This window comes from Pristiophorus japonicus, chromosome 7 (genome assembly GCF_044704955.1).
Source record: "Pristiophorus japonicus isolate sPriJap1 chromosome 7, sPriJap1.hap1, whole genome shotgun sequence".
In the NCBI taxonomy this organism is placed as follows: Eukaryota; Metazoa; Chordata; class Chondrichthyes; family Pristiophoridae; genus Pristiophorus; species Pristiophorus japonicus.
The window spans coordinates 238,243,850-238,261,440 of NC_091983.1; the positions used below are offsets into that span (position 1 = coordinate 238,243,850).

Below are 17,591 nucleotides of genomic sequence, written 5' to 3' on the forward strand. Positions count from 1 at the left end.
CGTCCCTGATCGTTCTACTAACCCACCATAGCCCCACTCAGAAGTTATTAAATGGGAGGATAAAGGACAGCACGGTAAGCAGTGCTCTCATTGCCCACTGGACTTTATTGCTCTCACAAATGCATCTGAGAGTGCAAGGCCTGAGTGAGCCCAAATTGGCCGCCAACATGATCTACGCAGGGACGGCCCACAAGTGTATGGTAGAAGGGGTAAGGGACGTGGATGTAGGATTTTGGGCCGGGTTACACCCAACACGCCTCGAGATCTATGTCGACGGTCTAGTTCGGTGATGAACGTGGAGCGCTTCACCGGGTGTGGGATTTATGATCCTACGGCTGGGATAGCAAGGGCCATTAAACTCCCGAGCACCCTGAGCTCGCAGCACGTTGAACTGTCGGCAGTGCTGTATGTCGTTACCAACGCCGACGAGTTCCTGGCCCCATACACCATTTGCTCGGCTTCCATGTTTACGTGCATTTCATGCACCGAATACTTGGCCATCTGGGTTCGTCGTGGTTTCACATCCGCCAACGGGAAGCCCTTCGCAACAGCACCATTGCTGAGAAAGGTTTTAGAGGCCACGGGGATCCTGGGAAGTTATTACATCCACAAAGTAAAGGCTCACGCTAAGACAGAGCCCAGAGGGGAAGGTAACGAAAGGGCAGACAAGTTAGTGAAGGAGGGAGCCAGGGAAGGAGTTTTTTGGGGTCCAACCCAGTAGCAGCAATCTGGGACAAAGCGGGAACACCAGGGAGTGTAGGGGTAGCATTGGCCCCAGACTTGAGACAAATGCAGGCACAGGATCCCATCCTCAAGGTCGTCCTGGAACAGCTGGCTAAGGGCAAGAAGGTAGAAGGTCCTTTCGGTGTAGCGGGCATCACTATAAAGGAGGAGATTCTCTTTCAGGGGGATCGGTGGATAGTTCCCGAGACGCACTTCCAGTTGGGCCACTGGGGCCCAGGAGCGGGACACCCAGGGCCAGAGACCACCTGGCAAAGGGTAGAACAGACAGGGTGGTGGCCGCAACTGAGGGAGGATGTCCGCGATTTTTGCGCGAACTGTCTGGTGTGTGCAGACAACAACCCCGATCCGCAATGTAGGAAGGTTCCCATGGGACACATGAGAAGGGTAGAGGGACCATGGAAGTCGGTACAGGTCAATTACATCAGGCCATTGCCCACCACAAAGCGGGGTTACAAGTACTGTTTGGTCCTAGTAGGCATGTTCTCCAAGCGGGTGGAAGCCTTCCCTTGCTGATCAGCCATGACGTTGGCAAAGGCAAGGATTTTGGTGAGGGAAATGTTCTCTCAGTGGGGACTGCCACAGATCGTGGAGTCCGACCAGGGGAGCCACTTCACAGGGCAGGTGATTCAGGCCACCTTGAAGGTGCTAGGGATAGAAGGGAAATGGCATGCGTCTCACAACCAATAGTCATCGGCGGTTATGGAGCAACTTAATCGGACCATCAAAGAAAGTCTGCGGAAGGAAACGGGGCCATCCCCGAAAATGTAGGATGAGGTCCTGCCGTTAATTTTGATGGGGGTCCGTGCCAGCCTCTCCAGAAGCACATGGTATTCCCCACATGAGCTCATGACTGGTAGGGTCATGCGCACGCCCAGCCATGTTCTGGCACGGGATCTCACCAAAGGTCAAGTGAGAGAAGTAAACCAGGATAGGTTTGTCAAGAATCTGTATGAGAGTTTGAAGCAGATTCATTGGCAGGCAGCCAGAAACATGGGGAAGCAACACCGGAGTAATCAGTTGCTGCTCGAACCCCACAGAACGCACGAGTGGAAGGTAGGGGACCAGGTGATGGTCTAAAACTACATCTGTGTAAGGACGTTTGAGCCACTGTATATAAGACCCTACAGTATAGTGGATAAAGAAAGCCCCATGGTTTAGGTGTAGGGACGTTTGAGTTGCTGTATATAGGACCCTACAGTATAGTGGATAAAGCAAGCCCCATGGTTTAGGTGTAGGGACATTTGAGACACTGTATACACTGCTTAAACAAAGGGGACTAGAATGGGATGAGGGCAGAGTTGGCTAAAGTAGACTGGAAACACAGACTAACAGTTGAGGAACAGTGGAGGACTTTTAAGAAGCTCTTTCATAGTGCACAACAAAAATATATTCCAGTGAAAAAGAAGGGCGGTAAGAGAAGGGATAACCAGCCGTGGATAACCAAGGAAATAAAAGAGAGTATCAAATCAAAGACCAATGCGTATAAGGTGGCCAAGGTTGGTGGGAAACTAGAGGATTGTGAAAATTTTAAACAACAGCAAAGAATGACTAAAAAAGCAACAAAGAAAGGAAAGATAGATTACGAAGGTAAACTTGCGCAAAACATACAAACAGATAGTAAAAGCTTTTACAGATATATAAAATGGAAAAGAGTGACTAAAGTAAATGTTGGTCCCTTAGAAGATGAGAAGGGGGATTTAATAATGGGAAATGTGGAAATGGCTGAGACCTTAAACAATTATTTTGCTTCGGTCTTCACAGTGGAAGACACAAAAACCATGCCAAAAATTGCTGGTCACAGGAATGTGGGAAGGGAGGACCTTGAGACAATCACTATCACTAGGTGGGTAGTGCTGGACAGGCTAATGGGACTCAGGGTAGACAAGTCCCCTGGTCCTGATGAAATGCATCCCAGGGTATTAAAAGAGATGGCGGAAGTTATAGCAGATGCATTCGTTATAATCTACCAAAATTCTCTGGACTCTGGGGAGGTACCAGCGGATTGGAAAACAGCTAATGTAACGCCTCTGTTTAAAAAAGGGGGCAGACAAAAGGCAGGTAACTATAGGCCGGTTAGTTCAACATCTGTAGTGGGGAAAATGCTTGAAACTATCATTAAGGAAGAAATAGCGGGACATCTAGATAGGAATAGTGCAATCAAGCAGACGCAGCATGGATTCATGAAGGGGAAATCATGTTTAACTAATTTACTGGAACTCTTTGAGGATATAACGAGCATGGTGGATAGAGGTGTACCGATGGATGTGGTGTATTTAGATTTCCAAAAGGCATTCGATAAGGTGCCACACAAAAGGTTACTGCAGAAGATAGAGGTACGCAGAGTCAGAGGAAATGTATTAGCATGGATAGAGAATTGGATGGCGAACAGAAAGCAGAGAATCGGGATAAATGGGTCCTTTTCGGGTTGGAAATCGATGGTTAGTGGTGTGCCACAGGGATCGGTGCTGGGACCACAACTGTTTACAATATACATAGATGACCTGGAAGAGGGGACAGAGTGTCGTGTAACAAAATTTGCAGATGACACTGAGATTAGTGGGAAAGCGGGTTGTGTAGAGGACACAGAGAGGCTGTAAAGCGATTTGGATAGGTTAAGCGAATGGGCTAAGGTTTGGCAGATGGAATACAATGTCGGAAAGTGTGAGGTCATCCACCTTGGGAAAAAAAAAACAATAAAAGGGAGTATTATTTGAATGGGGAGAAATTACAACATGCTGAGGTGCAGAGGGACCTGGGGGTCCTTGTGCATGAATCCCAAAAAGTTAGTTTGCAGGTGCAGCAGGTAATCAGGAAGGCGAATGGAATGTTGGCCTTCATTGCGAGAGGGATGGAGTACAAAAGCAGGGAGGTCCTGCTGCAACTGTATAGGGTATTGGTGAGGCCGCACCTGGAGTACTGCGTGCAGTTTTGGTCACCTTACTTAAGGAAGGATATACTGGCTTTGGAGGGTGTACAGAGACGATTCACTAGGCTGATTCCGGAGATGAGGGGGTTACCTTATGATGATAGATTGAGTAGACTGGGTCTTTACTCGTTGGAGTTCAGAAGGATGAGGGGTGATCTTTTAGAAACATTTAAAATCATGAAAGGGATAGACAAGATAGAGGCAGAGAGGTTGTTTCCATTGGTCGGGGAGACTAGAACTAGGGGGCACAGCCTTAAAATATGGGGGAGCCAATTTAAAACCGAGTTGAGAAGGAATTTCTTCTCCAAGAGGGTTGTGAATCTGTGGAATTCTCTGCCCAAGGAAGCAGTTGAGGCTAGCTCATTGAATGTATTCAAGTCACAGATAGATAGATTTTTAACCAATAAGGGAATTAAGGGTATGGGGAGTGGGCGGGTATGTGGAGCTGAGTCCACGGCCAGATCAGCCATGATCTTGTTAAATGGCAGAGCAGGCTCGAGGGGCTAGATGGCCTACTCCTGTTCCTAATTCTTATGTTCTTATGTTCTTATGTTTTAACGAGATTGCTTCTGGAAATCATGGGTGGGGTGAGGGTAGAATTAGTGGGACTGGCACTTGAAGTAGCAACACTGGCTGGAGGAATGGGTGAGATGGGGGACGACACAGTTAATTCAGAGACTCGGTCCTGAACTTAAAGAAAGGAAACTTCGATGGTATGAGATGTGATTTGGCTCGGATAGACTGGCGAACGATACTTAAAGGGTTGGCGGTGGATAGGCAATGGCAGACATTTAAAGATCACATGGATGAATTACAACTCTTGTACATCCCTGTCTGGCATAAAAATAAAACAGGAAAGGTGTCTCAACCGCAGCTAACAAGGGAAATTAGGGATAGTGTTAAATCCAAGGAAGAGACATATAATTTGGCCAGAAAAAACAGCAAACCTGAGGACTGGGGAAATTTAGAATCCAGCAGAGGAGGACTAAGGGTTTAATAAGGAGGGGGAAAATAGAGTATGAGAGTAAGCTTGCAGAGAATACAAATACTGACTGCAAAAGCTTCTCTAGATATGTGAGGAGAAAAAGATTAGTGAAGACTAATGTAGGCCCCTTGCAATCCACTCTGTATACCGGAGCTGGCTGTGGTGTCCCGACCATTACCGGCATACATAGAAACATAGAAACATAGAAAATAAATGCAGTAGCAGCCCTTCGAGCCTGCACCGCCATTCAATATGATCATTGCTGATCATGCAACTTCAGTACCCTACTCCCACTTTCTCTACATACCCCCGATCCCCTTAGCCGTAAGGGTCACATCTGACTCCCTTTTGAATATATCTAACGGACAGGACTCCACCACTTTCCGTGGTAGAGAATTCCACAGGTTCACCACTCTCTGGGTGAAAAGGTTTCTCCTCATCTCGATCCTGTATGGTTTACCCCTTATCATTAGACTGTGACCCCTGGTTCTGGACTTCCCCAATATCGGGAACATTCTTCCTGCATCTAATTTGTCCAATCCTGTCAGAATTTCATATGTTTCTATGAGATTCCCTCTCATTCTTCTAAATTCCAGTGAATACAAGCCTAGTCGATCCACTCTTTCCTCACATGTCAGTCCTACCATCCCGGGAATCAGTCTGGTGAACTTTCTGTGCTGTAAACAATCTGTGATTCTTGGAGAGACCTTGTGGACCCAGCCATGATACTGTGTGTGGTGGGCGATGTCACAGCTTCCATTGCAGCACAGGCGGAAGTGACGCAACGTCTCACAGCTGCAGTGGAAGCTGAGAGTGCCGCCATCATGGCTGGGTTTATGAATATCGTATGGGGCTTGCAGGGTGTTGCAGGTCAGTAATCTGGCCTCTAACAGATTGCTAGGAATGCTGAGGTGCCGTCCCGGGGAGTGGCAGTGGGTCTGTGCAGGACCCTCTCTCAGTATGACAGCATTCCGACTCCCACCACTGCCACTCCGTCATTGTACTTGCTGCTGCCTGTCAGACAGCCAGCCCAGATGGTGCAGTCTACAGCTGGGCCTTCTAGATCCACACCTGGTTGAGGTGGGCCTGCAAGGCCAGCTGTAGTCTCCCCCCTGGAAACTCAGCAGCCTTCCACCAGCCATGCTTTAGTCACTGAGGGAGCACTGCGTAGGAGCACGAGAGTAGGAGAGGTCACACAAACGGCAGGCACTAAGGGATTGCACAAGTATGATTGGTTGATATTGCACTGTTAATTGAACACTTATAAATTCATTAATTTTGTTTAGAATTTTTGTTTTGTGGTGGCTCTCATTCCAGCTTTGTGCCCAGGAGGACGCTGCGATGTTCTGTGACAGAGGGATGGTATGATGGGGATGTGGTGAGTGACAGGGATCTGGGCCTTCATTCATTGGAATCTGACTTGGATGAGACGACACGGACAGCCTGTCCGGAAGGGGAATTTGCTGCCTGCCCCACAAGAACATAAGAAATATGAGGAGTAGGCCATTTGGCCCCTCGAGCCTGCTCCGCCATTTAATATCATGGCTGATCTGATCATGGACTCAGCTCCGCCTCCCTGCCCGCTCCCCATAATCCTTTATTCCCTTATCGCTCAAAAATCTGTCTATCGCCGCCTTAAATATACTCAAACACCAGCCTCCACAGCTCTCTGGGGCAGAGAATTCCACAGATTTACAACCCTCAGAGAATAAATTCCTCCTCATCTCAGTTTTAAATGAGCTATCCCTTATTCTGATACTATGTCCCCTAGTTTTAGTTTCCACTATGAATGGAAATATCCTCTCTGTATCCACCTTGTCGAGCCCCCTCATTACCTTCGATAAGATCACCTCTCATTCGTCGGAACTCCAATGAGTATGGGCCCAACCTACTCAACCTATCTTCATAAGTCAACCCCCTCATCTCCAGAATCAACCTAGTGAACCTTCTCTGAACAGCCTCCAATGCAAGTATATCCATCCTTAAATACGGAGACCAAAACTTTCGCAGCACTCCAGATGTGGCCTCACCAATACCCTGTACAGTTATTGCAGGACTTCTCTGCTTTTATACTCTATCCCCCTTGAAATACGGAGAGACTGGATCAACTGGGCCTTTATACACTGGCGTTTAGAAGGATGAGAGGGGATCTCATAGAAATGTATAAGATTCTGACGGGACGGGACAGGTTTGATGCGGGAAGAATGTTCCCGATGTTGAGGAAGTCCAGAACCAGGGGACACAGTCTTAGGATAAGGGGTAGACCATTTAGGACTGAGATGAGGAAGAACTTCTTCACTCAGAGAGTCGTTAACCTGTGGAATTCCCTGCCGCAGAGAGTCGTTGATGCCAGTTCATTGGATATATTCAAGAGGGAGTTAGATATGGCCCTTAAGGCTAAAAGGATCAACGGGTATGGAGAGAAAGCGGGAAAGGGATACTGAGGTGAATGATCAGCCATGATCATATTGATTGGTGGTGCAGGCTCGAAGAGCCGAATGGCCTACTCCTGCACCTATTTTCTATGTATCTATGTTTCTAAATAAAGGCCAACATTTCATTTGCCTTCCTGATCACTTGCTGTACCTGCATACTAACTTTTTGTGTTTCATGCACAAGGACCTCAGGTCCCTCTGTACTGCAGCACTTTGCAATTTTTTCCCCATTTAAATTATAATTTGCATTTCTATTTTTTCTGCCAAGGTGGATAACCTCACAGTTTCCCACATTATACTCCATCTACCAAATTTTTTCCCACTCACTTAGCCTGTCTATATCCCTTTGCAGATTTCTCATGTCCTCCTTACAATGTGCTCTCCCACCCATCTTTCTATCAGCAAACTTGGCTATCTTACACTCGGTCCCTTCATCCAAATCATTAATGTAGATTGTAAATAGTTGAGGACCTAGCACTGATCCCTGCAGCACCTAACTAGTTACTGTTTGCCAACTGGAAAATGATTCATTTATCCCGACTCTGTTTTCTGTTAGTTAGCCAATCCTCTATCCATGCTAATATATTAATCCCAACCCCATGAACTTTTATCTTGTGCAGTAACCTTTTATGTACCTTATCAAATGCTTTCTGGAAATCCAAACACATCACATCCACTAACCACCCTACTGGTTACATCCTCAAAGAACTCCAGCAAATTTGACAAACGTGATTTCACTTTCATAAAACCATGTTGGCTCTGCTTGATTGAATCATGATTTTCCAAGTGTCCAGCTACTGCCTCCTCCCTACATCCTCGTTTTCCTGATCTTCCACTTCCTTTTGCTCCTCTTCCTCTGCTTCCTCATCCTCCTTTTCTCCCTCCTCCTCTTTTTGAGGTGGTCCCACAATCCCTGCAGGCAACTGCAGCACTCCCTCAGCACTGCCCCTTTGACAGTGCAGCACTCTCTCAGTACTGCCCCTTTGACAGTGCAGCGCTCCATCAGTACTGCTCCTCTGACAGTGCAGCGCTCCATCAGTACTGCTCCTCTGACAGTGCAGCACTCTCTCAGTACTGCCCCTCTGACAGTGTAGCACTCTCTCAGTACTGCCCCTTTGACAGTGCAGCACTCTCTCAGTACTGCTCCTCTGACAGTGCAGCACTCCCTCAGTACTGCCCCTCTGACAGTGCAGCACTCTCTCAGTACTGCCCCTCTGACAGTGCAGCACTCCCTCAGTACTGCCCCTCTGACAGTGCAGCACTCCCTCAGTACTGCCCCTCTGACAGTGGAGCACTCTCTCAGTACTGCCCCTCTGACAGTGCAGCTCTCCCTCAGTACTGCCCCTCTGACAGTGCAGCACTCTCTCAGTACTGCCCCTCTGACAGTGCAGCACTCTCTCAGTACTGCCCCTCTGACAGTGCAGCACTCTCTCACTACTGCCCCTCTGACAGTGCAGCACTCTCTCACTACTGCCCCTCTGACAGTACAGCACTCTCTCGGTACTGCTCCTCTGACAGTGCAGCACTCTCTCAGTACTGCCCCTCTGACAGTGCAGCACTCCCTCAGTACTGCCCCTTTGACAGTGCAGCACTCTCTCAGTACTGCCCCTCTGAAGGTGCAGCACTCTCTCAGTACTGCCCCTCTGACAGTGCAGCACTCTCTCAGTACTGCCCCTCTGACAGTGCAGCACTCTCTCACTACTGCCCCTCTGACAGTACAGCACTCTCTCGGTACTGCTCCTCTGACAGTGCAGCACTCTCTCAGTACTGCCCCTCTGACAGTGCAGCACTCTCTCAGTACTGTCCCTCTGACAGTGCAGCACTCTCTCAGTACTGCCCCTCTGACAGTGCAGCACTCTCTCAGTACTGCCCCTCTGACAGTGCAGCACTCTCTCAGTACTGCCCCTCTGACAGTGCAGCACTCTCTCACTACTGCCCCTCTGACAGTGCAGCACTCTCTCAGTACTGCTCCTCTGACAGTGCAGCACTCTCTCAGTACTGCCCCTCTGACAGTGCAGCACTCCCTCAGTACTGCCCCTCTGACAGTGCAGCACTCCCTCAGTACTGCCCCTCTGACAGTGCAGCACTCTCTCAATACTGCCCCTCTGACAGTGCAGCACTCCCTCAGTACTGCCCCTCTGACAGTGCAGCACTCTCTCAGTACTGCCCCTCTGACAGTGCAGCTCTCCCTCAGTACTGCCCCTCTGACAGTGCAGCACTCTCTCAGTACTGCCCCTCTGACAGTGCAGCACTCTCTCAGTACTGCCCCTCTGACAGTGGAGCACTCTCTCACTACTGCCCCTCTGACAGTGCAGCACTCTCTCACTACTGCCCCTCTGACAGTACAGCACTCTCTCGGTACTGCTCCTCTGACAGTGCAGCACTCTCTCAGTACTGCCCCTCTGACAGTGCAGCACTCCCTCAGTACTGCCCCTGTGACAGTGCAGCATTCTCTCAGTACTGCCCCTCTGACAGTGCAGCACTCCCTCAGTACTGCCCCTCTGACAGTGCAGCACTCTCTCAGTACTGCCCCTCTGACAGTACAGCACTCTCTCGGTACTGCTCCTCTGACAGTGCAGCACTCTCTCAGTACTGCCCCTCTGACAGTGCAGCACTCCCTCAGTACTGCCCCTCTGACAGTGCAGCTCTCCCTCAGTACTGCCCCTCTGACAGTGCAGCACTCCCTCAGTACTGCCCCTCTGACAGTGCAGCTCTCCCTCAGTACTGCCCCTCTGACAGTGCAGCACTCCCTCAGTACTGCCCCTCTGACAGTGCAGCACTCCCTCAGTACTGCCCCTCTGACAGTGCAGCACTCTCTCAGTACACTTCATGCTCTATCACACACAATCCTACATTACCTGAAAGTTTGTCATGAAAAAACACCTTCCTCCCACTGCCATCAGACAGAGTGCAGGGAACAACAGTGCTGCTGAAGCTGCAACAGAGGGAGAGAGGGAGTGTGAGAAAGAGAGAAAGAACTTTCATTTATACAGTGCCTTTCACCACCTTAGGACGTCCCAAAATCTTTACAGCCAATTAATTACTTTATCTTAACATTATTGTAATGTAGGAAATCCAGCAGTCAATTTGTGCCCAGCAAGCTCCCACAAACAGCAACCTGATAAATGATCAGATCTGCTGTTTTTTTTAGTGTGATGTTGGTTGATGGATAAATATTGGGCGCCCTTCGTCTACTCAATGGAAAAAGAGGGAGGGGTTCCGTTAGCAGCTCTTGGGGCCACTGGCCAGCGACAGATCCCTCGCCTCGTATCAGAAGGGCATCAGTGCCGAGGCCCGTATCTACTATGGGGCTCTGTTCTCTGCGGATCCGTCCTATCGAGGTTGCTCGCATTGTTTTGTGCGAGGACCTGCTGAAGGTCAGCCCGAAGGGTGGCGAGCAGCTCGATGCCCCGCTAAGCCTGGGGGAGCTGGCCAGTGCCCTCAGTCCATTCTCGAGGGGAAAGTCCCCAGGGCTGGACGGTCAGACCGTGGAGTTCTGGGATGTTCTGGGGTGGGGGTGGGCGACGACTTGTGAGTCCTGGGGAAAGTCTGGAGGCCGGGGAGATATCCCTCTCTCAGTGCAGGGCAGTCATCATCCCGCTGCCCAAGAGGGAAAATCTGCCCCTACTGAAGATCTGGCGCCTGGTCTCCCTCCTCAGCACGAACGACAAGTCTTTGCTTGCCTTGGCACCATGCTGGCCCAAATGATCCACCCCGACCAGTCCTACACAGTTCAGGGCCGCACCATCCACAACAGCATCCATCTGTTTCGGGACCTGGTCCACCATTCCCAGAGGACTAGTCTGTCGGTGGCATTCCTTTCCCTGGATCAGGAGAAAGTTTTCAACAGGATGGATCACGAGTGCCTCTTCAGGATACATTCAGCTCATGCGCACATTCAGATTCAGGACACATTTTTTTAACTCGAACTGACTTGCGTGGAGTGTCTGATTAAGGTCAACGGGTCTTTGACGGCGACCCTTGGCTTCGGGATATGGGACCGTCAGGAATGCCCCTTGTCTGGCCAGTTCCATGCTTTCTGTCTGGAGACTTTCCTGCATCTTTTGCGGAAGATGTTTACGGGACGGTCTCTCCAAGGGCCGGGCGTGGAGGTCGTGCTCTCGGCTTACGTCGCTGACGTGCTCCTCATGGTCACGGATGCCGTTGTTTTGCGGAGGTTGCGCGAGTGCCAGCGGGTCTAATCTGCCGCGTCCTCTGTGAGGATCAACTGGGAGAAATGTTCCGCACTCCTGGTCAGTCAGTGGTGGGAGGAGCTCAGAAATTATACCTGGAGTACAACTCATCTCCTCAACCTGGGAGTTTACCTTAGCCCTGCTGAGGAAGCCTGGCTGGCAAACTGGCAAGTGCTGGAGGCTAAAGTCATTGCTCACCGAGGGCGCTGGACAGGACTGCTCCAAGTGCTGTCCTACAGGGGTAGGGCGCTGGTCATAAACCAACTGATGGCCGCTATGTTGTGGTACTGGTTGGTCACTTTGATACATCCCCCGCCCCTCCCCCGAATCTGTTGCTGTCATGTATTCAACCAGCATTGTAACCCATGTATAAACTGACCTAAGTTGTACACCGTGAGAACACTGACCACTAGGTGGGAGACATTCCTAACCTGGACCTTCAGGTATAAAAGGGGAAGCTCCACCCACCTTCATCGCTTGAGTGCTAAGGAATAAAGGACAGGTCACAGACTGACCTTCTCTCAAGCATGGGCCTCGTGTGCATTTATACTGTGTAGTAAGGACGTATCAATGGCGACAAGAAACTGGGATTTAAACCACGCGAGCATGGCCACTAGCAGAACAGACGAGAGATACTGTGTTAAGGAATGGTTGGGACAGAGATTCAACATTGTTAAAGCAGCACACAGTTCTCCAGGCAGACAAGGGCAGTCAGGCATGCCCCAACATGTAGTCGAACCCAGAGGGGGAGTTCGACAGAGACAATGGGAAGCTGAACAACGATTCACGCCATTACAAGGGACAATGCAGCCAGTAATGGGGCCATCAACACCTGTTAATGGTGCACTCAAGGACAATAACAGGGGCAGTCAGGGACGATCGACTGGCAAGGGACCTTTTGTTTCAAACCGCAACTCATGCTGGAGGCGTGGAGGCATACATTCAGCCGGAGTTTGCAGAGATGAGCAAAATACCTGCAGAAATTGCAGAAATGGACACTGGGGGAAATCGCTGGAAGCTGAAGTTCAGCGAGTTCATGTGGAGTACGTATACAGTTCATACACCAGGACGCCACCGATAATGATGAAAGTGCTCCTCAATGGCATCCCAGTATCAATGGAGTTAGACACGGGTGCCAGCCAGTCCCTGATGGGTATCAAACAGTTCAAAAAGTTGTGGGCATCCAAGGCCAGGAGGCCAAAATTATTGCCGATTGACGCACAGCTACGGACTTACACAAAGCAGATCATTCCGGTGCTGGGCAGCGCCATGGTAGTCGTGACCCACAAAGATTCGGAGAACAGGTTGCCACTCTGGATTGTCCCAGGGGGTGGTCCCGCACTACTGGGGAGGAGTTGGCTTGCTGTCATGAACTGGAAATGGGGCGATGTCAATGCAATTTCCTCTGTGGAGCGAGTATCATGCTCACAGGTCCTGGACAAATTTGACTCATTATTTCAACCCGGCATTGGCACTTTCATGGGGGCCAAGGTAATGATTCACATAAATCCGGACGCCAGGCCAGTACACCACAAGGCCAGAGTGGTGCCGTACGTGATGCGGGAAAAGATAGAAGGCGAATTGGACCGCCTGTTGAGGGAAGGCATCATCTCGCCAGTCGAATTCAGTGACTGGGCGAGCCCAATTGTGCGGGTGCTCAAGGCGGATGGGTCGGTCAGGATATGTGGCGATTACAAGGCCACCATCAATCGGGTGTCACTCCAAGACCAGTACCCGCTACCGAGAGCGGAGGACCTCTTTGCGACGCTATCCGGTGGCAAACTTTTTTCAAAATTGGACCTGACCTCAGCTTACATGACCCAGGAGCTGGCGAGTGAGTCGAAGAAGCTGACCACCATCATGACACACAAGGGGTTGTTTGAGTACAACAGATGTCCTTTCGGGATTCGCTCGGCCGCCGCGATCTTCCAATGAAATATGGAAAGCCTCCTCAAGTCGATTCCAAGGACGGTGGTTTTTCAGGACGACATCGTCATTACGGGTTACGATACTGAAGAACACCTCCACAACATGGAGGAGGTGCTACGCAGACTGGATCTGGTAGGTCTGCGACTGAAAAAGGCGAAGTGCGCCTTCCTAGCTCCAGAGATAGAATTACTGGGGATGAGAGTAGCAACAGACGGGATCAGCCCTACTGCATCCAAGACGGAAGCGATCCAGAGAGCACCCAGACCCCGTAACACGACGGAGCTGTGTTCGTTCCTGGGGCTCCTGAACTATTTTGGTAACTTTCTTCCCAAATTGAGCACGCTGCTAGAGCCGCTACATGTGCTCCTACGCAAAGGTCGCGAATGGGTCTGGGGGGACAGCCAGGAAAGAGCTTTTAATAGAGCACGCAATTTGTTATGTTCCAACAATCTGTTAACGCTATATGACCCATATAAGAAACTTGTGTTAACGTGCGATGCGTCGTCCTATGGTGTCGGGTGTGTGTTGCAGCATGTCAATGCCAAGGGTCAGTTACAGCCGGTAGCTTATGCCTCCAGGAGTCTGTTCCAGGCAGAAAGGGGCTACGGGATGGTAGAAAAGGAGGCGCTCGCATGTGTATATTCGGTAAAGAAAATGCACCAGTACCTGTTTGGCAGGAAATTTGAGCTGGAGACAGATGACAAACCCCTAACATCCCTTTTGGCCGACAACAAGGCCATAAATGCAAACGCATCGGCCCGCATACAGAGGTGGGCACTCACGTTAGCTGCCTATGACTACACAATTCGGCACAGACCGGGCACCAAAAACTGCGCCGATGCACTCAGCAGGCTCTCGCTAGCCACTACTGAGGGGGCTACCGAGCATGGTGCTGAGATGGTCATGGCTGTTGAAGCTTTCGGAAGCGAAGGCTCACCCGTGACAGCCCGTCAGATTAAAGTCTGGACAAATAGAGACCCGCTATTGTCTCTAGTCAAGAAATGTGTCCTGAATGGGGACTGGGCAGCCACGTACAGGGCATGCCCTGAGAAATTTAAACCATTTCACAGGCGCAAGGATGAACTCTCGATTCAGGCCGATTGCCTACTGTGGGGAAACCACGTAGTCATGCCCCAGATGGGCAGAGAGGTGTTCATCAGAGAACTCCACAATGGGCACCCGGGCATTGTCACGATGAAGGCAATTGTCAGGTCACACGTTTGGTGGCCAGGGATAGACGCAGATCTGGAACTTTGTATTCGCAGCTGCAACACATGTGCCCAGCTGGGCCATGCGCCCAGGGAAGCCCTCCTTAGCCCCTGGCCATGGCCCGCCAAGCCTTGGTCACGCATCCATGTGGACTACGCAGGTCCTTTCATGGGGAAAATGTTTTTGGTTGTAGTAGACGCCTACTCCAAATGGATCGAGTGTGACATTTTAAATTCAAGCACATCCTCTGCCACGGTCGAAAGTCTACGGGCAATGTTTGCCGCCCACGGTCTACCGGACATCTTGGTCAGTGACAATAGCCCATGCTTCACAAGCACTGAATTCCAGGACTTCTTGGCAGGCAATGGAATTAACCATGTTAGAACGGCACCATTCAAGCCGGCCTGAAACGGCCAGGCAGAACGAGCAGTGCAGATAATCAAACAGGGGATGCTCAGATTCCAAGGGGATTACCTACAAACCCGCTTATCACGCCTCCTGTTGGCCTATAGAACCCGACCACACTCGCTCACAGGGGTTCCACCCGCAGAGCTACTAATGAAAAGGACGCTCAAAACCCGATTATCCCTTATACACCCCACCATGAAAGAAATTGTCGAGAGCAGGCGCCAGTCACAATATCACTACCATGACAGGAATGCGAGGGCGCGATGTATTGATGTAAATTATCCTGTTTTTGTCCTCAACTACGCTGCAGGGCCCAAATGGCTCGCAAGCACTGTGGTTGCCAAAGAGGGAAATAGGATTCTGGTAGTTAAACTTAGCAATGGACAAATCTGCCGCAAACATGTGGATCAAACAAAAAGGAGGTTCAGCAGCCCCACAGAAGAAGCAGAGGAAGAACACGATATAGAATTCACTCCACCACAGGTGACCGAACACCGGAACCAAAGGGAGGAGGGCCCAGTCACTGTGGGCAGTCCGGACAGGCCTGAGGCACTGCAAACAGCAGACACTCAGGCCAGCGCCCAACAACCGGAGCCCCAACTCAGGCACTCTACAAGGGAGCGTAAACCACCAGAGAGACTCAACCTGCGATCCCAATAAGACTTTGGGGGGGGGAGGTGATGTCATGTATTCAACCAGCATTGTAACCCATGTATAAACTGACCTAAGTTGTACACCGTGAGAACACTGACCACGAGGTGGGAGACACTCCTAACCTGGACCTTCAGGTATAAAAGGCGAACTTCCACCCACCTTCATCACTTGAGTGCTAAGGAATAAAGGGCAGGTCACAGACTGACCTTCTCTCAAGCATGGGCCTCGTGTGCATTTATACTGTGTAGTAAGGACGTATCAGTCGCCAAGATTCAGAAGATGCTTGTTGACTTCTTCAGGATCAAAGGGAAGCATTGGGTCTGTGCCATGGTTATCCGACTCCTGCTTAGAGAGGGCGGTCAGGCGCTGGTGTGGGTGTGTACCCAGGCTGCGATCTTCCGTCTTCAGACCCTGTAGAGATATCTGTACGTCAGGGATCCTCCCAGATCGTGTGCGCTGGCGACGTATTTCTTCCGCTAGCTGCATGGCCTCAATTATAGCACTCAGCTATTGCCAATAAATCTGTGGTGTGGCTGGGCCTCCTTGCAGGAGCTGCCTGTCTTTTACCATGTAATGATCAGGATCTGCAAAGCTGTCACCTCCAGCCGGAGTTCTCCCCCGTCAGGAGTGATGGCTATACTCCGGGAGCTGCTGCTCAGGAATCCGTACCTCCACGTCCGCGTGTCACGTGACTGGCAGAGGGAAAGACACTGGCTGGCAAGGTGACCAGAGTCAGGGGCCTATTGGATAAAGGAGGAGCGGGCTGGATGTTCCATGAAGAGTTGGCACAACGCATGTCATGGCACGGTGTCTGGTCCATGGCCAAAGCAATCGAGACGCTAAAAGAGGCACTTAGCCCTGACTCCACGAGGCGTGTCGAGGAGGCTCAAGTGTATGGAGCGATCCTGTCCGTGTTTTCTCATCGGCACCAGGGCTCGAATCCTCCCTCGGGATCCGGTGCCTCACAGCTTGAGCCGTCTCCTGGAGATCTCTGCCGTGCTTTTCCACTCTGCACGGAGGGGTTTCCTGTACGGGCTACTCTTGCACACTCTCCACTTTGTCTTCCTCGTCTGCTGTCCGGACACGCCTTGGTGGGCCATCTTCCCCCGCAGAGGAGGCGGGGTTCCCCAGTGGAGGTTACTCCATGTGGGACTCCTCCCCTTTTCTATTGGGCAGATGGAACCAGCCATCAAACACTGAACTCAACATGGAAAAAGAGTCAGTAACTAAGGACTGGTGCTCTATCCTTCACTCTATCCAACTTTTATAATGCTGATAGAGTTAGATGAGGAAGGATGGGAGGAGGCTGGAGTGGAGCACAAAAGCCGGCATGGACTGATTGGGCCGAATGGCCTGTTTCTGTGCTGTATATTCTACGTAATTCTATGCAGGTATTGAAGGACCATGTGTGGGACCTCACTGGGTTCTGACAGGGGGAGGGGCTAGACTTACCAGCAGTGGAGAAGGCGATGATCAGAGTCGCGGTGGTGTGGAGGAATCTGTGGAGATAAAAATCAGAGCTTAGTTTGAACTCCTTTGTCCACACATTCACCTCCCCTTCCCCTGAAAGGAATGAGCTCCCAGTTATCCAACGTCTCTCACCACCTCAGGACGACCCAAAGCGCTTCACAGCCAATGAAGTACTTGATAAACAGACCCAGAGTACAAAAGCAAGAAGTTATTGCTAAATCCTTCATAAACCACTGGTTAGGCCTCAGCTGGAGCCTTGTGTTCAATTCTGGGCACCGCACTTTAGGAAGGATGTCAAGGCACTAGAGGGCGCAGGGGGGATTTACCAGAATGGTACCAGGGATGAGAGACTTCTGTTATTTGGAGAGACTGGAGAACCTAGGGTTGTTCTCCTTTGAGCAGAGAAGGTTAAAAGGATAATTGATACAGATGTTCAAAATGATGACCGGTTTTGATCGAATAAATAAGGAGGAACTGTTTCCAGTGGAAGGTGGGTCAGGAACCAGAGGACACAGATTTAAGGTCATTGGTGATAGAACCAGAGGCAACATGAGGGAAAAAATTAAGCAACGAGTTGTTATAATCTGGAATGCACTGCCTGAGGACAGTGGAAGCAGATACAACAATTTTCAAAAAGG

At 50.3% G+C, this 17,591-nt stretch overlaps 1 protein-coding gene across 1 annotated transcript in view; it reads right to left on the reverse strand.

Moving 5' to 3' along the window:
* The window catches only part of LOC139266707 (equilibrative nucleobase transporter 1-like), an 84,063-nt gene that overhangs the window by 53,098 nt on the left and 13,374 nt on the right, over positions 1–17,591 (reverse strand). Inside the window, exons 3-4 of the mRNA XM_070884294.1 lie at positions 16,936–16,982; positions 9,949–10,025 (exon numbers count right to left, since the gene is read on the reverse strand). Coding sequence (XP_070740395.1) covers positions 9,949–10,025; positions 16,936–16,982 — 124 coding nt within the window. The remainder of the gene's footprint in view (positions 1–9,948; positions 10,026–16,935; positions 16,983–17,591) is intronic.